General features: G+C 40.2%; 3 protein-coding genes across 3 annotated transcripts; all 3 read left to right on the forward strand.

The window, feature by feature from the left end:
• The first annotated feature begins 369 nt into the window (after positions 1-369).
• On the forward strand, positions 370-7,745 carry LOC115027891 (delta-like protein 4). Its single transcript, XM_029461429.1, has 11 exons — positions 370-784; positions 894-1,145; positions 1,669-1,726; positions 2,215-2,478; positions 3,323-3,383; positions 3,816-3,946; positions 4,047-4,216; positions 4,481-4,700; positions 5,305-6,052; positions 6,179-6,281; positions 6,438-7,745. The coding sequence occupies exons 1-11, from the start codon at positions 731-733 to the stop codon at positions 6,441-6,443; spliced, it is 2,067 nt and encodes a 688-aa protein (XP_029317289.1). The 5' UTR covers positions 370-730; the 3' UTR covers positions 6,444-7,745.
• A 1,359-nt stretch (positions 7,746-9,104) lies between these two features.
• On the forward strand, positions 9,105-10,684 carry LOC115027494 (glutathione-specific gamma-glutamylcyclotransferase 1-like). Its single transcript, XM_029460856.1, has 3 exons — positions 9,105-9,508; positions 9,679-9,714; positions 9,928-10,684. The coding sequence occupies exons 1-3, from the start codon at positions 9,329-9,331 to the stop codon at positions 10,345-10,347; spliced, it is 636 nt and encodes a 211-aa protein (XP_029316716.1). The 5' UTR covers positions 9,105-9,328; the 3' UTR covers positions 10,348-10,684.
• Positions 10,685-20,900: 10,216 nt separating this feature from the next.
• On the forward strand, positions 20,901-21,724 carry LOC115027522 (rho-related GTP-binding protein RhoV-like). The gene is given in 4 exon segments (XM_029460892.1): positions 20,901-21,060; positions 21,131-21,189; positions 21,274-21,342; positions 21,344-21,724. Coding segments are annotated over 4 exon segments (669 nt in total).
• The last annotated feature ends 604 nt before the right edge of the window (positions 21,725-22,328 follow it).

The raw sequence follows: 22,328 nt of genomic DNA on the forward strand, positions 1-22,328 counted from the left end.
GTAAAGACGCACAAACAATCAGTGATCCCTGAAGAAAAATGTCTTATTTTCCTCTAGTTGACAGTTTCTACCGAGCCTGTGAATTTGCTTGTTAAACTGATGTAGGGTTTATAATAAATAATTAGTTTGGTGTTTGCAATGTACTGTATTAAGTGTTAATGGATGAACAATCTGCATGCAACGCGCAGAAAAGTGTTTTTTCTGGACCAGGTGAGGCAAGTACAGTCTGCTGATGATATTCCAAGCAAAAAGAAGAGGTGGAGAGGAGAGTGGGCGGTGTTTAGTGACTGACAGTGTTGGTAATGGCACCACACTGCGGTATATAAACTGGGAGGGACGTCAAACGTCCCTCACTGGGAGTCACTATGCGCTGATGCTCCGCCACATGCTCACATCACCGTTGGCAATACAAGCCTCGCATCAGCACAGCAGACTCAAACAACATCTGACCGGCACGATGGATGGTCAACATAAAGACCGTAGACAGTCTCACTTGTGGATATTGACGTTACTGATATTTGTCTAACCAGCACTGGATAACTCGCTCTTTTCCAACTTCTTCTTCTGGATACGGATTGCGGAGCTGGATCTTGTCCTACAGGCTTTGGAAGAAGGATTATATTTATTCCGATCATTTCATTTGTCATCACGCCATCACCACTTGGAATAGGAGCGTTTTTGTTGCAGGACAAACTGATTTTTTAAGGATACGCACATCAAACTCTAAAGGATGGCCGTTTGGTTCACCTCTGTCCTCGCAATAGTTGTAACATTATTTTCTCAGGTAGCCTGTTTTTTATTTTTTATTTTTTATCTTTGTAATCTAGAAATAATTATTTTAGAAACAAATATTGCATTATTTTTTGTTGTGCTCACTTTTTGTATCCTTTTAGGTTCTGGGATCAGGTGTGTTCGAGATAGATCTCCATCACTTTCAGAATACTAAAGGTTTGCTGGCAAATGGACTTAGCTGCAGCATGACTGGCTGCAGGACTTATTTCAGGGTTTGTTTGAAGAACTTCCAGACGGTGGTGTCTCCTGGAGACTGTATATTTGGCAAAGCCATCACACCTGTTCTGGGCACCGACTCCTTTAGCATCCAACAGGACGCCAGGCTGCGTCTGCCGCTCAACTTCACCTGGCCGGTAAGTGCACCTGCCGCTGGGCTTTACACACGATTATGCTGAAACCAAGAAAATATGTACACACCAAATACGTAATACGATTTTTTTCTGATGGATTGAACCTATAAGAAAAGAAACTTCCTGCAAGTGAAAAAAAATACCTTTGAAAATATAGTTTTTGAGAAGATTAATTTTATTATCTACATCAAATCCACGCAAAACGACTTACTTTACTATTTAGTATAAATACCATATGCATTTTAAATATCATAAAAATGTATTTTTACTGTCAAATGCATTCAATTAAAGCCAAACATTTTAGATCAAATGTTCACAAAGAATAGAGGACTGCAACTATGAAATAATTCATTCTCATGTTCAGCTTGGGATAAAGTCTTGCGAGTCAAATGTAACTATTTTATAATGTTGGAACCTAATTACATCAGTATTTCAGTGAAACAGACAATAGCTCTGAAAATATGTTTTAAAATTATATATATTTTCAGGTTTTTGTTGACGTTTATTTCTTCATTTGTCCCCACAGGGTGCTTTCTCGTTAGTTATTGAAGCCCGGTATTCTCCTGCAGCGGACCTACCTGGAGGTGAGGAGACGTGCACTGCCTGTTCACCACTAGAGGGAGACATGCCATGTTTAGCCTCACTGACTTATTATTTATCCCACATTTCATCAATAACCCTCGTGCTGCCAAATACATCTGGCATTTTCAGCGTCATGGATCCGTGTTTGCTAGGATGCCTTATGAGTCACACGACAATTCTTCACAATCAAATCTCTCCAACACAATTGCACTTCCCTTGTTTTATTTTTGGCATGCATGGGAAAGTGTACAGACTTCACTGAGAATATGAAACCTTGCCAAAAATCCCATGACAGCCTTTTCCTGGATTTTACACCTTTTTTTGGTTAGGCCCTTCATATAATGGTCACATGTGAGAGGAAGAGGACATTTTCAATGTGCATTGTTGTGTATTATTAAATCACAAAATTAATAATTGTTTTGTCAACTACACCATAAACTGTTTCTGCTTCAAACTAACCTTTATATGTCTGATGTTCTTTGTCTCACAGATCCCACCGAACCTGAATTCTTGATTAGTTCTTTTGCCATCCAAAAACAGTTGGGAATAGGGCCTGAGTGGTCCCAGGATGTGCAGAGGGGGACGCAGATGGAGCTAAGGTACTCATACCGGTTCATCTGCAATGAACATTACTACGGGGACACTTGTTCCAAAATATGCACTCCGAGAGACGACCTTTTTGGCCACTTCACCTGCAAGGCTGACGGGCAAATAGCCTGTCTACCGGGATGGAAGGGAGCATACTGCGAAGAACGTAAGCACGAGTTAAGACACCATATGGACACTTTCCTTTGTTTGTGATAAAAGGTCACAAGGCACATTTTAGGCGAGGGTAGCCTTAACATGTATCTACATAAGGGAGTCAAATTAAGATAAAGTCCATTGGCCATGACTTAATTTACAGAGCATAAAAAAGTGTTAGACATTGTGTGAAAGCCACTTGTATGAAAAAACAAAGGTTGTTTTTCTTGCAATTTGTGTACCTTTTTTTTATATTCTTCCGCGAAGTTAGTCAAATAAACTGTAATGTGATATATAGCCTATTGTAAATGTAAGAATAAATCTTGTTTAGCGCTTTAATGTCCAAAATGACCTGTTACATGATCACAGGTGTGTATTTTTGCATGCGAGGCAGGCAGCCAAACACAATCTGAGAGAGGAGCCAGCTATTAAGGTGAAATTTGACGACAGAGAGTACTTTCTCTGTGGGCGCGTGCGGTTTAATCCAGGGCGGTGGTCGCCAAGCAGCGCGCGCCGGGGTTAATCGCGGCATTATCGCCCGCCACGCGCCACTAAATTGCGGGCTCTATTGTAGGGCAGCAGCTGCAAACGGGGCTCGAACTGCCCACCGTGAACAATGGGGCAGCTGTCCTGCTTTTTTTGAGAACAAGCATCTGCTCCTGCACTAACCAGCCGTTTAACACCACAAAATCATGCGAAATCAATGGCACATACAGCACAGAATGTTTTCCATTTAAGTAACAGGTTATTGTGCGAAGAAAAATACATTTTAAAGTGATAAAAGACTTATTAACAACTTGTTATGAACGCCAAATAAGAAACCTAAATATCTCTTTTTTTGTTTTGTTTTTTCTCAGCAATCTGTCTGGAAGGGTGCAACGAAAGTAATGGAAACTGCACATTACCTGGGGAGTGCAAGTGAGTATTCACTTATATAGTTATTCATAATTACATAATTAAATGTTGATTTCTGTTCATTGGCATCAAACTGCTGAAACACAATAATAAACATTTGCAATGACTGCAGGAATAACAGCTTCACTAAGAGCAAATAAACCACAAAAAAATCTATTAGTGCCTAATTATGTAACGAAAGGTAACATTGTATTTGATTTTACGATGTTTGTCTTTGTCTTTCTGTTTTAAACCATCTCTAGGATTATCTCTAGGATTATGATTTAGTGGATCAAAAAGATTACAGTGTGTAAATAATGTTATTTTTATCATTAGGTGTTCTCTCTGTTGTGACTGTACTCGAGAGGCAATGAGAAGCCTTTGAGGGCAGAACATGAGTGTTCATTTGTGTGCAAGCAAACGGTCACGTTGTCCTGGTTTTTTTTTTGTGAACAGATGCAGAGACGGCTGGCAGGGACTCTTTTGTGATGTGTGTAAACTCCATCCATCCTGTAAACATGGTACATGTATAGAGCTGTGGCAGTGCACCTGCAAGGAGGGCTGGGGAGGCATATTTTGTGACCAAGGTGTGTAACTACCTCTTTGTTCTGTAAATAAAATGATGCTGCTTCAAACGCGGTGCCTCTTTTTGGTTCCATTTGTAACGTTCCCACCCATTGTATGCAGATCTGAACTACTGCACCCATCACAAACCCTGTGCCAACGGGGCCACGTGCATGAACACAGGCCAGGGCAGCTACACCTGTGCCTGCATGCCAGGCTTCAACGGGGTTAACTGTGACTTGGAGGTCAGGGAGTGTGACAGCCAGCCCTGTCGCAACGGAGGCCACTGCCTGGTGAGTCCGGAAGTCTCTCTCTCTCCTTTCCCACAACACAGGCTTTCCTGTTTTTGTTTTTGCCTCACTATATCTGCTAGTCCAGGAGGATGCTATCGATTGTCAAGTCAGTAGATGACCCAGTTCACAGAGCCTGTACTGTAAATAGAATTAAAACTAAGGATAATGGGGTTCGTCGGGACAGTCGTGAACAGGATATGATAAAGAAAACATCTGACAGGGAGCTTTTTGATAAACTTTATATCTTCTTTTTTCCCTCTACAGGACTCTGAGAATGGCTATAGGTGTGTGTGCCCACAGGGGTTTGAAGGGACCCACTGTGAGCACAGGATGCTGACCTGCACAGATACACCCTGCTTTCATGGTGGCAAATGCAGAGAGCGAGATAATGGAAACACATACATATGCGACTGTCCAGCAGGCTACACTGGGCTTAACTGTGAGAAGAAAGTGGATAAATGTACCTCACTGCGATGCACCAATGGTAATACATCTTTCTCTCCATATAAAAAACAATTCTTCCCTTTCTGTATATTTGAGAAGGGTCTAGCTGCAGAGCGACAGACTCGGACCTACTTCCTCCGTCTGACTATTTCCGGCTCTGAGCTTGGAGAAGGGAGTGATGTCTTGAATTGCGTGCACCAGAAATTATCATCAGGATACGATAGCATGCGTTCATTAGTTTGAATAAACTACACAACCTCCACTAATATCACCAGGTTAAACAATACAACATAAATATTTCGATATAACTGTAACTTGTAAAGTTAAGTAATATAACATTAAGCCACAAATAACTTGCTCTAACCTTATAGGTTTGTTAACGTTAGCTAACTATGCTAATATGGTTATCAAGCTAACATTAGCATTAGCTGAAATGATTACATTAAGCTTTTTGCATGTTATCCCATGTTGTCATTGTGCTAATGTTAACATTAATGTTACGTTACCTAACTTTAGTTATGGTAGTATAGTGATGGAGATGGGTCCAAGCCTGGAGCTCTGCAGCGGGACACTATTGGTACATTTGTGTTAGAAAGAATCTGAATATGAAGAATTATTTTATAATATTGTTGTGTTTTGCATAGGTGGACATTGTGTGATCCACGGTAACCTCCGACTGTGCAGCTGTCGCCAAGGCTTCACAGGACCGCGCTGTGAGATCAACATCAACGAGTGTGCCAGGAACCCGTGCGCAAATGGCTCCACCTGCATAGACCGCATCAACGACTACACCTGCACCTGCCCCCCCGGGTACACAGGCCGCCATTGCGACAAGGCGACTAACCGCTGTGCCTCTCAACCCTGCCTGAACGGTGGCACCTGCACCGCTGGAGCCAAAGGACAGCCTACCTGCATCTGCCCCACCCATTACAGTGGCCCCCAGTGCAAGTCCAACAACGTGCCTTCACCCAACACCCCAAGCCCCAACATCGGCTGGGAGTCTGGGGACAAGTTGAGTTTGGCAGCCATCTGCCTGGGAGCGGGCCTGGTGGCTGTTTTGATACTTTTCTGCATGGCAGCGGTCGTAATACGTCATGTCAAGAGACAGAGAAGCGAGGAGGAGCAGCAGGACTCAGAGACCATGAACAACCTCTCCAAGGTTGACTTTCAGAAAGAGAACCTCATCTCTACTCTAGAGCTCAAGAACAACAATAAAAAGGTTGATCTGGAGTTGGACTGTCCCAGGGAAAAGTCAAATCACAAACACATCAACCACTACCACCTGGACTATAAAACCTCCACGGGGTACAAGGATGACCTGTCCCTTTTGGACAAAGATGAAAGCTGTGAAAAGACAATAGAAGAAAAAAATCATTTGAGTAGAATGTACAGGTAAGTGAATATGAAAGGGTTTACATGAGCTGGGGGTTATTTTTATCAGAAAGATATGAATATGCTGATTAGAGGATATTTTGTTCTTGTGCTCAGTAACTAACATGATGTATCTTCGCTCCACAGTGAAAGGCCAGATTGTAGAATATCAACAATATGTTCTTCCAGAGATTCAATGTACCAGTCTGTCTTTGTAGAGGAGAAAAACGAATGCATCATTGCAACTGAGGTACGTTTTCTTTTCATAATGAATCCTTTTTTATTCTTGTTTCTTTAGAGCATGACATTTATTATTAATCAGAAACACCATATTGTTGTCTGTTATTTCAGATGTTACATTTACTGCTGAAGTAGTGGTTGAGCCTTTTATCTTCTTCTTTTTCAGGTATAATAAATGGAAGATATTATTCACTGTCAACATTGGATTGCTTGTGGACTGTTTACAAGTGTGGAGAGACTGGGATTTATTTAAATGCAAGTTGCTGCTCTTGAAAACTTGATAACTGGATGGAGCCGATGTGCTCTTCGAACTCAATAGAAGCTACTAATCTTCGTGGGAATGTAAAGACTGAAAAGACTATAAATAATGAGCAAATCTGACTTGCGGATGCGCCTTTTTTGATATATTTGACACAAACCCTCGTCTGCTCCGTCCAAGTTCATCCAAGGGCAACAGGCCAAGATGTTGGTGCCTGCGTGTTGATTAGAGGACTATCTTGATGTACTGCGCTAATCAGCAAATCAACAAATCAACTTACTGCCAACAAGCCTGTGGAAGGAGCCAGCTTTTTCCATTTTTTTTGTGACCTGCAATGCGCTATGCAAACAAAAATCAGCATTGTGCTTAATCAGAAAGGGACAGAAACTACTGAAAACGGTTCATTTTTGAAGGATATTTAGGGTTATCAGTTTTGTAAAATCCTTTTTTATAAAGAATGTATGCAGCCTAGATCACAAAGCCTTATATGTGTGTTTAAAAGCATTGTGCCCCGCCTTATCTTGAGTCCTTTGCACAGCAAAATGAACATAAAAGATCAAAAGATGCAATATGCTATTATAGCGCCATGCAGGGAAACTCATGATAAGGCCTTGTTTTACCTTATGCAAGATCACCCTTAAATGAAGACAAAGAAATACATGAAGTGACTATCGTACCAAGAACGCCTTCAAAGGAAATTACTGAACCAATAATGTTATTTTGTAAGATTAGTATTTCATTAGTTAATTTAAGAATATGAAGCACTGATCTTTCTCTTTCTGTGTTTTGTAAGATTATTTTGTATATACTGTATATTTATATGTTGAGATTAGAAGTATGAATTGTTTTTAAGTTGATGCCCAGAAAAAATTGAATTTATTTTTAAAGTGTCGTTGGTGTTTTATTTGTATTATTTTTGTTATAAAAAGAAACAATGAACACATATCTGGTACACTGTTTGTTTGTTGGTCTTCAATGGTTGAGTGTACTTGTGGTCAAAAATAGAGCTCCTAATTTAAATGTTGGAATCATCTGGAAACTTTATTTGTGTCAGCCGGTGTGGAAGTGGCTTCATTGTTTATATATACAGTCCTATTTGGCCTTGTAGCTTCTAATGATTCCATGTTTATGTCCATGACGTCTGTGTCAGTGTGATGTGAAATCAATGTGCTAGCAATCGTTCAGTGGGCAGTGTTGTGATTGGCCGCAATGTAAGGAAATACTTAAACAAAAAGATATTATATATATATATATATATATATATATATATATATATATATATATATATATATATAAAACTTTAAAAAGCATCTGTATGTGAAAATAAAGAATCCTTGTGGTCTTGCTACAGTACGTAACTGCTTCTCTGACCTGCCGCTGTATTTTTAGACATCGCTGAGGAACAAAGCACTAGATATGATGTCTGATGATAAGCTATCTCTTACGGCTGCGAGCTGAAACGGGGAGGGGGGAGGGGGGAGGATGAGATGTGAGGAACTCAACAAATCTCGGCATATGCTTGTGCATGTGTCAATGGGGAAATATGCATATGCAGCACAGAAAACAGAGGCCACAGAGGCCCCAGAGCCCAATCGCTGCCAAGCCCCCATGAAGCACAAAAACAACCCAGCAGACACCTTCAAATGTCACTGTCACTTTCAACATGTTGCTTTTTATTTATTTTTACACGTTTATTGATGGGGGGGCCACCTACAATAAACAGAAATGTCAATACTTGAAATATGATGCATCATACAGAGATATAGCTAAAAGCTCATTTTCATCCCCAGTCCTTAGGCATTTATATTTCACCTATCTCCTGCAGCTAATATGAATCAGTTTGAATGGAGAAATGTATTTTACTACCACTTGGGGGCAGTAAGCTTTGTGTGAATTTGGAAGAAAATAGTTTTGTTCTCATTTTAGCTCATCAAATATCATGCACAGTAAGTGACAGGCAGAGGACAAATAATCTCAAGCAGTCATTCATAAGTGATCAGCCTATGTGGGCACAGTAGTGTGTGCTAGACAGACCTGAGCAGAACACAGACACTTAATGAGCTTAAGAGACCACATGCCAGTCCCAGATATGTATAGGTAATGTGATTACCTGCTGGACTATCACTGACAGTTTAACAATTCAATTACAACCTTTGTAAAGGAATTAAATAGTTGTTACAATACAGGCTTATATGTCTGTGAGCATGATGTGAAAAGAAAAAATGCCACATGTGCATATGAAGGAAGAGTAGAAACAAACAAACAAAAAAGAAAGACAAAGAGAAACAAAGAACGGATTCTCTACACTTTGTTACCAGACCCTAATTCGTCAGTTCAAACACTAACCTGGGTGGGTTTTTTTGTTTACATGTACTGTAAGTGCAGCAGCCAATAATGTCTGGAGAGGTATGTGTTTTCGCACTTTCAATGGTAAACGCTCGTGTGAAGTATTCCAACTAAAATCATCCTGATTGGCTTAATCGTTCGCTAAGGCCGCCCTTCCGGTGATTTGATTGGTCGACACTGTCTCGCTCTGACGTGCTCTGAACAACAAATACACGTGTTTGTGCCATAGACTGTATAAAATAGGTTTGTACATCATCCATACAGAAGAGCAACGGATAGTATCTAAACGTTAAAAAGTGTTTTTGAGGGCATAACAAAAGGCTCGTCCCTTTCTACAAGAGCGCGACATCAGGATGTATTGGAAAGTAAAGGACGATAGAAACAAGAGAGGCAATTTCCCACACAGCTACTTGATGTAGCAATATTAACGCACTTTTTTTATTCATCGCTGAATGACTACAATGAAACCTCTGGACATTATCAAAGAAAAGAGCAACATGTGGATATTTGGATATGGTTCCTTAGTGTGGAAACCTAATTTTGCATACAAGAGGAGCAAAGTTGGCTTCATTAAAGGATACGAAAGGCGCTTCTGGCATGGAGATACTTTTTATCGAGGGGACAAGGAAAATGTGATATTTTAACTCTTGCCTCTTATTATTATGCTGTAAGCTGTTGCTCTCCAATTGGTTCAATTATTTTCTGATTTTTGTTGATTATTTTTTTTCTGTTTGTTTCTGTTGTGTATTTTGAAGTTGTTGTTGTGCTGAGTCCTCACTGCCTGTGTCCTTGCTCTCCACAGCCAGGTAGAGTGGCCACACTAGTGAAGGATCAGGAGGTAAGTGTCCTTCATTTGAAGCTCTCAGTCTATTTTGATACTGTATAAAACCTTATTCTATACGATTATAGCATGAAACATTTATTTCAACCTAAACATATCTTTCTACCTGTGAAATAAGTCAAGATCAAACTCTCGGGTGTCTTTTATATGTTGTACTTGACGTGTATGAACATTACATTCATATTTCTGCTCCACTTGTTTTTCCTGCAGGCTTGCACATGGGGAGTGGCCTATGAAGTGACTGAGTCCCAGATGGAAGATTCCCTTCAGTATCTGTCAATGAGAGAGGTTGAGTTGGGAGGTTACAAAACAGAGATGGTGGAGTTCAACCCTAAGGAGAAGGGTCACAGTGTTCTGTCGGCCATCGTCTACATTGCTACTTCTGACAACCCCATCTATCTCGGCCCAGCCTCAGACGAGGAGATCGCCGCCCAGATTGCCACCCGTAGAGGCAACGCGGGCCACAATATTGAATATCTGGTCCGCCTGGCAGAGTTCATGAGGCTCTACTGTCCCGAGGTAGAAGACGAGCACCTCTTCTCTATTGAGGCGGCTGTTCTGAACATTTTCCATGACTGTGGAGGGATCAAACCCCCTGACCAAAAGCCTCTAAAGTACGGAGCTCCATGAAAGATAAGACACTCCTCATCACAACAATGTTAATGTTTTTATACTGGGTGAAAGGGAAATGAAGTCCTACAACACACTGCAAGTGTTTTCTGTGCTTGAAAGAGGAAACCTTTTGACCGTCTGACATTTTTCAACTGTGAAGACAGAAATTGTTAGGTTATACATGCTTTACTACGTGCTGTAGAAAAACTCCAGAAGCAGGAGATGCTTTTAAAACAACACACTAAGAGATGACTTCTCTTTTTGAATACTTAATATATTAAACCATTATTGTTAAAGGCTCTCAGAAGAAATTGTATACTGTGTAAAAACATTTTTTTAAATAAAAACACTCAAATTTGAATAAAGTGAATGGTGTTGTTTCCCCCCGTGGCTCACGCTCGAACAAGTCGCCTATATGATTGCACCCCTGTGTCTCATGCTCCCCCATCATATGGAAGAGGAATGTACAGCTGAAGTCTCTCACAGGAAATGCTGACTTTTCCTCAGAGACTTGTTAACTGCACAGACTTAGCAGCTTTTAGATATCTTTTGTATAGTTACAATGTATTGTATACATGCAAGATCATGTCACAAACAGCAGGCTATAAAAAAATATGTCTTTCATGATGCATATCATTGCCAGGGTCTTTAACCTCTTAAATTCTGCCAGGCACACTGGTGGGTCGATCTTTTTAAACTCCTGTTGTGCAGCCAAGCATTCTTCAAACATATTAAACAAATATGCATGCAGACATCTAGAACATTTTCATTAAAGGTAATGGTGTTACAAAATATCAAGCATGTGCACCGCTTGTCCAGAGAAGTCGAGTGGTGCTGGTGTTGGTAGTAATCTGAGTATTAAGTGTGCACCCAGTCAGCTATAGGAGAAACCACAGACCATGGAAGACATGCATGCTCTTACAGTATATACACAGTGTATAGGGGCTGACCTGGGAGATGCAGGTTCTTTCCCTATCAGAACTTGGATCACGTTGCAATAACGTGTACATGTCACAAGCCCACATTTTTAAGCTGCCTAGTTCTGTGGCACACTGTTGAATTTTCCTAGAAATCAGACCAAAACAAGGTCAAAGGTTTGAGAGAGAGCACAGGAACATACCGTTCAATGTACTGTACTGTAGAAATACATACAGAATATCTTCTGATATACATAAATCACTACAGTGCGTCGATACAAAACCAAACCACAGTAGTCTGCTTAAACACCACTGAAAACATTGTGCACTACTCAGAGCAAAGCACACCTTGTTATCTGTGCTTTCTGAGACACAGTGTTTTGTTTGTCAAATGAATGAGATCATCGATACCGAACGACAGACAGACAACGATGAGTCAAACACATGTTTGACTGTGGAATCCTACAACACGACTTACAACAAAAAACAACAAAAATATCTGATTACTCAGTGGGTGTGCCCTTTGCCTCCCGGTCCAAACCCTACATTATATTTGTTCTCTCCATTCATTTGTTTTTGTTTCTTTTTCTGACTCACCAGTAAATAAATATTCAAAGTATAAACATGAACAGCTAATCTCCTATTGGATTTTCAAAAAAACCCTGACTTTTTATTAAATGTGATGAGTTTTTATCCATTCCTAGCAACAATACCAGAGCTCATCCTCTCCACCCACACATATTGGTTCAAAACAATGTGGTAAGACACAGCAACTATATACAGTGTCAAAACTCCAATATCAAAATCCTTGTAATCCAGCAGTATGGAGAAAACTGCAGCTGCATAAGTATCTGCTGCTCTATAAAGGCTGTTTTAATGTGTTTATGAAGTCTGAAATTAAAAAAAATTAATCTATTTGCAATGAATCATCCATTATGCTGCATTAGAGCATCATGATTTACAACTTACTCTGGTGCTTCTCATTAGAGACAAAACGATAAAGATAAGGCAATCAATAAATGCCCCTTACCATACTGTTAGGGCTCTTTAGAGGCGAGCAGAGGTAATATAAAACCCTGGAGGTCACCAAGTTAAAGGATACTCCTCACAAAGAGAGAAGCAAAACATGTGCGCATAACTTTGTCTTTTCTTTGTGCATTGAATATTCTATCAAATAAAAATAACATATAAAAAACATATTCTTTTGACATCAAATTAAAATGTACAATACATATATATGGATTCACTGTACTCCCTGTGTAATTTGAACGACCTAATCAATACTATTGCCCTTCCTGAAGTCACTTGCTCTCCAGGAAAGGATGTCAGTCATTATCCTCTGAACAGAACGCACACTGATTAAGAGGAACACACACAATACCACAAAGTGGAGGTTGAGGTCACGTCCTAAGGATGTGTGTTTGACCTATAACAACCCTTCCACCTGCATGCTAATGTGTACCTAGCCTGAACCCTGACCCTTGACCTTGGTTTGGTCAGTGCAGGGCTGAAGGAAGTGAGTTAAAGAGAAAGTGATTGGGCCACTAATGGAGTCCATACGCTTTAGAGCCCAAGCCCTCTCATATTGGGAGGTCAGCTCTGTCCGCTGAGGGTCACCTCACCCCTCATTGGGCTTCTGCCAGTGGACATGAGTACTGCTGTGCGGTCATAGGGGCCACTTCACCACAAGTGGAACACCGTCCATTAAAAAGGCACAAACAATGGCTCCAAAAGGATTTGGCAGTAAACCATGTGCCTTCTTTCAACCCTCTATCAATCAACAAAATAGAAACAGAAACTAATGTTCCATATGTTATATATTTTTTACTTAAATAGCCTACTTGACTAAGGCTAAGACTGAATCTGGTTTGTAGCTTGGGCGTGAGCTGCTGCTCATCTACTTTCATGGCGCAGAAGAGAAAGAGCGCAGTTCGGACTAATCCATCATTGCACAATGATGAACACCATTCTTTAATCCTTTCATCATTGCCAGTGGTAATTGATATGAAAACTGTTTCTTCTCATCTGAACAGAACATGACTCACACTCACTGGATATTTTAATCCAATCTGTTTGCAACAGGACTGAACTAGGCTTGACAAAATGAAAGCTCCAGGCAGAGAGCTGCCTCCTGCTTCATTAGCCTGCTCCATCCCCGAGGAATGGTACTTTTGCTCCTCTAAATTTAATTTCCTTAATCTCTTTTTACACTCAAACCCACCACAGCTGCCTCCTCCTGGCCGAGGGGTGTCAGGCCCTGATGGAAATGGTCTCTGTGAGATCATCTGAGTGTGAACTTTTCATGTTTTAACTTGAAACACTGCCAGTATTTTGAAATTGTACACATTCTATGTTGTGCAGTATGAACATGAAATGAGTCTTATCAATAGCTAAGTACCAAGTAGCATGCCATACTTACGCTTCACAGTTGCATGTGACCTTGATGCTATTTCTTGTTTGTGTGTTTGGTCCACATGGTGTCAAGAAGCCTCATCATATGTGTTCAATATGCCACTGCATAGTTGAAATGTAACATGCCTGTTTTGTCACATTGAACTTTGTTCTCTATGTTTTGTTAGCTAAGAGTCTACAGGTAGCCTAGCCTACTTGAGCTTTATGCTAACAACAGCATGCTAACATGCTCATAGTGACAATGCTATTGCTATGATATTTAGCAGGTATAATCTTTACCATGTTAGTTGTGTTAGTATGCTAACATTTGCTAAAGTTATTAACACTAAACAATCCACCCTGAAGCTGTCCAGACATTTCACTTTCATCAAGATACTGTACATCATCTGTGAACCACCATGTGTCGTGTTTACACTTTGGTTTTTATACCGATTACCAAACAACATATAGTGTCTTAATTTGTAAGCCTTAGAGTTGTATTCATTTTGGATGCTGTGTTGGAAAAATGAGTGGCAACTTCCTAAGCCAGTGTGTAGCGTTCAACCTAGTTTTGTGATATTTGTGAAGTTTCCACAGGGTATGTTGAGTATGCTGAGTTGGAATCAGAACACTGTTTCACTTCTGCAGATGGCTCAGCATGAGCATCCGCATGTGCAGAGTGTGTCCTTCAGTGTAGAACTGCTTCGCTTTGGCAGCATGCATGGCAGCGACCATAATAGATCTCATGTTTTGGGGCCAAATAAAACCTCTTGTGGTGTTAACTTTGTAAAACAATTGAATGTGGCAAACTCACAACCGAGGATGTTGCCTGTTTTTCCACTTCATATCCTTAATCAGTTGGTTTGTATTTTTCTATTACATAATATATATGAATAATCCAAAAGTGTAAGAGAGTTAAACAAAAAAAGTGTGAAAGCACAATCTCAGCTGTGTAGCTCTCACACTCTTTGCAGCGAGAGACAGGGGCTTGTTTTGGTTCAAACAACACACTGTGTTTGCACAGCAGCCTGTGCCAAAGAATTGGCCAACTCAAAATATGCTACGCTTATTTAATGACTGACGCTACTTTTCTCTCTGGATGTCAACACGCCACAATAAAATGGTTGCACAACATTGACCCTCAGTCGTAGGCAGCTGCTACATGTCTACAGTGGAGGGCAACAAGAAACTCTAAAGGAATATTAAGAGGTTAGGTGGTTGTGTGTCATTTAACTGAAGATTCATTTTAAACTGTAAATGCCAAACATACCTCAAAATGTGCCCTACATTTGACTAGATTGTTTTAGACAATTATTTTCACTTGAAGATTAATATAATCTTATGGGAAAAAAGGGGAACGTGGAAATGTATCTGTGTTTTTTGAGAGGACAATGCCTTTAGTAGAAGTAATACAGATAAGTGATGAGGCTCCAGTTCCTCACAAGCTGTATTAGAAGTTAAAGTTAAAGATATGTGAAACCAAAACTGCATTATGTAATCAGACACTTTCAAATGACCTTGTGAGTTATGAATGGACTTTCCTACCTACTGCAGGGCATTTCCGTCCTAAGATGGCCCTGACATTATGAGGACTCTACGCTCTCAGGTACTTACTTTCTCAGCCTGAATCAAAAGGCCCTGGAGATTTCCTGTCATTTTTCTCTGGAGTGTTTTCTCTCAAAGAACAGGAAAGGCAGCTCTTTTTCCCACACAGTCACAGAGGTTGTTGGATATCAATGCTACTTTACAGTGCAGCACACAATCAAGCAGCTGCAGAGTCATTGTGAAGACTTTGTGCAGACGGAAATTATGTTTGCTTGTATCTTTTAGAGGTAATGGTGTCTTTGCAACATTATGATTATCGCCTCTATCTGCTTGTAAATGTCTTGATTATAAGACACTTAAACATCTTTGTTTTCACTTTAACATCTGTGTTCTCACTTAGTTTTTTCATTCATTTGAGTCCCTTCGGAGTTATAAATTGAGCATTAACGTCTTTAATCTTCTGCCCACTCCCTTTCTCTGGAATGTTTTGTTCAAATCTAGCTACTCTCATGCAATGAAATGCCCTTATTTACGCACTTAGTCGAATGCCAATTTTCTAATCAATGAATTAACAATCTTATCAACATAACCATGAAGGCACTTTTGTGTTGACCAACAGAAACAAGCTTTACAAACAACTTTCTTTTTTCATCAAATGTTCCCTAAGTGTGTAATGTAAGTAATGATTCTTTGTGCTTGTTTGGAAAGTTTTATCCCTTTGAAAAGATTGTGTTCTCATGTTAATCAGCCAATTGCGACAGAGTTTCCTGTTTAAATAGATTCTAATCGGACTCTATGAGAACATGTGCTGCTGTGTGGATTGATGTGGAGCCAATTGAAACTAAAAGAAAAAGAAAACACAGATGCTTCAAAGGCCAAAGGGTGAGACCCCTGGTGATATTGTTATCAGTTCCCTGTAACGCATCGGATCAAACATTCAGAAGTTGAGGGACTGATGTGTATTTGCTTTTGTGTGTGGAATTGTCATAACTTGAATAGCTTCTTAAGAAAATGAGTATGTATTTTCCCCGCAGCAAGAATTTCATTAGAACCACAACCCTTCTCATAAAAAATAATTGATAATAAATCTTGAACAAATCAAATCTGTCATAACAACTGACAAATTTGCCCTCAGCTAGAATTTAACACTCAAAAACACATCTGCCTCATCAGGCATTTCTAGGAGGGGTTTGACCAGATTTGGCAACATAAACAAACAAAATAGTTACATATTTAGTCACTAGCACAGCCCTCTTAGAAGAACACAGATAAAACAGCACAGAACATGTGAAATAACCAGAACGATTCTTCTAAGTATGTACCCCACTGCACATACTTAGAAGCTTAATGGAAGTAAATACATTTTTAGTATTTGTTAAATGTGTGTTAAATCATTCAATTTATTACTTTAATTTACTGGTCACAGTCACCAAGCAGATCAATGGAAGGTTTGACTGTTTTGACTACTCTCTATCCCATGAGACACAGAGGACATCCCCCCTGCGATGCTCTCTGGAGGGTAAAGTGGGATTAGTCCGCTGGTCCTGGACCCCTGCCAAGGTTAATGGAGCAGGGGTAACTAAATTGACGGGTCTGCTAGCTGGCCAACAAAAGCCCAAAAACACTTAAGCTTTACTTAAAAATTGGGACATGCTGACTTACACTAAGCTGGTCCAGATCAAAATGATACTGAAATACTGATTACTGGTTATAATATTAATTTAGATTAACTGCAAATGCACTGATCCAACGAAAAAGGCAAGGCATGTACTGTATATCCCCATTCACACGATTACAATGTTTTCACAGACGTGGTTTATGCTTTCCTGCTGGCTACAAGTCAAGAATGTGAACAACAGTGGTGAGGAGGTAGGGCAGGGGTGGGGGGATCCACACAGGTCTGAATTCCCATGAATCACTTGGTGCAGTGACCATTAGGTGCTAGAATTCGAGTGGTCCTGGGAAGGGTGCTGTATCCTGTTGCTAATAAACTGGAGAGATACATGGCAGGACTGTCATGAAGCAGAAACGCCACACATCAAACCAGTGCTCTGGGCAATACGAGGGCTTACGCATTTCTAGCCTCAGACTGAAATAGCTCGACAACTTGGATGGATTGCTACAAAATCTTGTATTCCTTGTCCTCAGAGGATGAATCCTTAACATTAAAGTTCACATTGTGGTTTTGAAGTCTCAACAACAAGCAGTTATTGTTTTTGTTTTTTATTACGTAAGCCTATTTTTATATTCCCCTCAGGTTGAATTGTCTTGACTCATATAGCGTCAAACTTTTATATTTGTCCCAATAGCCTACTTTGGTTTATGACGCAAACTAATGAAATGTGGTTCTTATTAGCAAATACATGCTAACAAGCAAAACTAAGATGGTGAACATGAAGCGTATAGGCTAACTGCTAAACAGTAGCATGTCAGCTCTGTCATTGTGGATATGTAAGCATGCTAACATTTGCATTTACTAATACTACAGAGCCGCTAGTATGGCTGTAGACTCTTTTTGCTCTGATAGCATGCTGTGTAATTGTACTGCAAGCAGGATGCGAACTACAGGGGAGCCAGGGGGAACGTTTCTCCCCTTAATAAAACATGAGTTCCCCTGAAAACATTTTGTGACATTTTGGAGGGGGTCTCTAAAATATTGACAATATGCTATTTTTGCCATATTTAGTGACAGAACATGCACAAAATCTGTCTTTTTGCATCAGTAAAGGCTTTAAAACCAACTGCACGTCATCACAAAACCAGTGATTCCACCACAGTGCATCCCAGTTGAAGTTACACCTCGGAACTAAAGAAGAAGAGAGAAATGATCTCCATTATGTGAGCTCTCAGTGTGATGGAAGCAGCCACCCTGCTCTAAGCCTCACCACTTAAGAGCCTATGTCTACTTAAAGAGACATTATGCAGGGAATGTTATGCAAATGCTTTGTTTATCGGTTCATCTCTGTCAGCCACTTGTTTTGTGTCCCATCTACAGTGTGCCATGCTGATCTCTGGCTTAGGGAGGAGTTTAATCTTTTAACACCTATCTGGCAGATTTCTCTATTGTTGTCAAAGTTGAGATGCAACAGAAATGCGAGTCAGTCACTGTGTTTACTTTGTAACAACCAGAGCAATAGTTCAGGGAGGCAGCTCATCTTATAGTATATATTTGCATTCATTCAGTCAGAGCAAGTGGAATGAATGTTGAAGTGTGCATGTTGGGGGCGCTCCCTAAGCTGCACATTGAGAGACCCTTACTAAGCAGATTACCTCTATAAATCTATGTCAGGATACATTTATGCATGTCTAGTCATGAAAAGAGCAAGAGAGCGTGAGAATGTAGAACCAAAAACATGTTTACCGAATCAGATATCAGCACGCTGCTGACATCTGCTGCACAAGTTCAGGTACATGCAAACCTTGCAAATACATTTGCATATCGTTGCACATATATGCATTGTTAGCATAGAAGAGCAGCCTAGTGGTTGATCTATGATGAAAAAAGTGGCTGTTACAGGAAAGAGAATATTTGGATGTGGAGATATATAAAGACCGTTTCCTGTGTTTGACATTTACCTTGGATTAAGGAACAAGAGCATTGTGACTCACAGCTGCCAGAGGTGCAGCATGGGAGTCGAGCTGGCAACATGACGTGTGTCACGGGGTGGGGGAACCAGATGTTGTCCTCCTACCATGGGGAATAAACTCTGTCACTCACAGCGCAGGTGGTGGGAAAAAGGGGGAGAGAAAGGGAGAAGAGAACGATTGAGGAGAAACAACGGCAAACAGGAAGCAGAGACCTTACAACACAATGCACACAGAGTTTCCTGCAGGCTCAGACAGATAAGGAACAACACTTTGTTTAAAGTTGTATTTTCACTCACAAACGTTTTCCGATCTCTAAAACCACATCTTACAATGCTTGTGCAATTCTTCTGTACTACAGCTGTGATAATGTGAAGTTTGAGTTGTTGAAGGTATACCTTCAACCTTACTTTCTAAGCTTAATAAAAGCACAATGCAGAAAGACAATGGGTAATTATTTACTACTATTATGACAATGTAGGCCTACTTTATAGGTTTGGGAGACCAGACTTGAGGATTGCTGTGTGATGATAATCTGAAGGCTTGATCATAAGCATCATAACCTGCACATTTTCTTGTCTTCATAAAAAAACTTGGAGCAACATAATAATGTCAAACAATGCAAATGAACACTTTGAATAGATATTCTCCAATAAGTTAGTCACATCAAGATCCACATCAGAAATACAAAGTTGTTTGCAACAATGGTAGTGAAGCAGTTTGTTCTGAGCTAAAAATAAAGTAACACCTGGATATGACATTCATAACTTCTATTAGACTGTACTGGGGTGTGACTGAAATAACAATTAATCTACAATTAAAGTCCAGTCTATCTGGTCCTTTTGGGCGTAGTGTGCATAGCAGTCATTGCACCGGTACAACTTAGAGAGCACATTCCAAATTGTCATTATCTTTATTAAGATTAAGATATGTTGCAATGTAACCCTGCAAGTTCATATCAGTGCAATTGTGAGGATTTTCAGTAAATAAAGAATATTACTTGTATTATGAACCCAGTCACCCTGAAAGAGACAGGATGAAACATGGCACATTTCTGAAGTTTCTGCTATAAACTGCAGCTGGTGACAGGATAACAATGCCCCCTCAGCTGTGGCCTTTGCCCCTTTTACATGGGAGAATAAAGCTGTCTCCAGAAAATGTAATTTATAGATTGAAAACACATGAACAATACGACAGAGTGGCCACCAAGTCAGAGAAAATAAAAATATTCTGTGATATCAAAGTTACTGAGGTGAATCGAAGAAGAGAGCATGGATCCTGAAAGCTGTGCTATAAAATTATGAAATTAAATTAAATAAAAAACATGTCTTTAGTGAAACATGACATGCAACATCCCTTTCCAACTATACCAAATATACTATATACATTTAGCTTATTTTACTTATGTGTCTGACTCATCGTGAATACAGGGTAATATAGTCTCTTCAGAAGAAACTGAAAGCAGCATCTGGATAAAGCGCAAGGTGGACACCAACGTGCAAAAGCCAATGCTGGAGCAACACCCCCCTCTATAGACCAATAATGGCATTACACTCCATTTTTGAGTGAATAGTACCTATTTTATACAGTCGATGGCGAATTCATTAAGTCGCCTGAACGGCAGAGACTGCGCTACGCAAAAGCAGATATAGAAGCAGCATGACTTTTAGCCATGACACATTAGCCTGAAAATAACTTTTTCCAAGCCCTTAAAACAACATTATACTACTGAAATATATTACACTAGATATACTTTTAAATGCTCCTGTTGTAGGAATAGTCTACGGAGTATACGATATATATGATAGATAGCACTACCTACACAAAGTCTCATTAAAGGTTATTGTATTATCTTTTGTCGTGAGGCATTCAAGGTCAAATCAGTTGACTTTTATTATCGCTCAGGCCCGTCTTGGTGGGAGTGACTATGTTAATCAGCATCACACGGAAGCAGACAAAGTGCTGGGGCACCACTCATCTGATTGGGCGCCTTTGTTCTTTCAAATCGAGGTGTCCCCTCTCCTTTATTGGCACCAACGGGCCCCTGGGGGAGAAGACATCTTTTACAGTAATGCTTCACTCCTGCATGGACTTTCAAACTGCTGGGGTGATGAAGTAATACTGTAAGGAAAGATGGCCTGTCAGAGAAGTGATAAACCCAACAGACTGAGGGACGAGCTGAGCTGCATGCTGGTTGGTGATGGAGCTGTGGGGAAGACGAGCATGATTATCAGTTACATCTTCAACGGATACAACAGCGATTACAGACAAACTGCTTTTGATGTTTTCACTGGTGAGTGAAGGTTTTTCTTCAAAGGTTAGTGGTTGCTTGACTCAGCAATAAATCTGATTTCTCCTTCCAGGTTTGGTTCATGTGAATGGAATTCCAACTCATATCAAACTGATAGACACTGCTGGACAGGTAAATGTTCCACACCATGTTGTGATTTATTTACCAGTCTAGTTAGTCCTTTTCCTCCTCATTGCTCATTATTTGATCTGACAGGAGGAGTTTGGCCATCTTCGCTCTCTGTGCTATGCCCATGTGGACGTCTTCATCCTCTGCTTCAGCCTAGGTGAACCCCGTCTCCTTTGAAAACATCACCTCCAAATGGATCCCTCAGATCCGAGCCGGCAACCCAACCTCTCCCATCGTTCTGGTTGGAACTCAGTCAGACCTTCGCCACAATGTGGACGTCCTGATTCATCTGGACCAGCGGAGGACCAAACCAGTGCACTTCAGCCGGGCCAGAAGCCTGGCACACAAGATCAGAGCTCATGACTATGTGGAGTGTTCAGCTCTGACACAACACAACCTCAAAGATGTGTTTGACTGTGCTATAGGTGCTTCCATCAAGCACAAGCACACTGGCAAAACATCTAAAAAGATCAGCCTGTTCAAACGCTTAAAGACTTTTTGTGATTGTGGATGGAGGAAAATCTTCAGATTCATCTGACGTGGAATCAAAGATTGAATGTACTCTGCTAAGTGGACACGGTCTGTTTGGGGTTCTAACGACAAATAAATCTCTACAGGATGTGAACTGTGCACTATAACAACATATTTCGAGATCACTGACAACCTGAATTGACAGGCATTGAAATGTGGCAATCTTATCCAAAATTCATTGCATTGAGAAGGGTATACATTCTGCTCTTTTTTTTGTCTTCCCTTTCGTTTGTTTCATGTCTTATTTGTTGTTCATATTTGTGTGTGTGTGTGTTAAAGGTTTGTAATAAATGCAGTGTAACACATATTTAATTACCAGTCGCTGTGTTTTTTTTAAAGAATAGATTTATTTAATTTATATAAATCTAAAAAAACATAGAGTAGATCCTGCAGTGGAAGCTAGTGTCAGTGAAGAAAAGGAGGGAAAACACAATGTGCCATTTGAGACAAATGGTCACCTGCTGATACTTTGAAGTGCTACTTTACAAGACAAAAGCCATTTAAGTCCATCCTCTGTTTGAAAGCTTATGCTGAGGCATGCTTCCCGCAATTACTTTTTACAAAGCCACCCACATGGAATTTTCATTGGTAAAATGATGACCAAAAACTGT

Source organism: Cottoperca gobio, chromosome 22 (assembly GCF_900634415.1).
Source record: "Cottoperca gobio chromosome 22, fCotGob3.1, whole genome shotgun sequence".
NCBI lineage: Eukaryota > Metazoa > Chordata > Actinopteri > Perciformes > Bovichtidae > Cottoperca > Cottoperca gobio.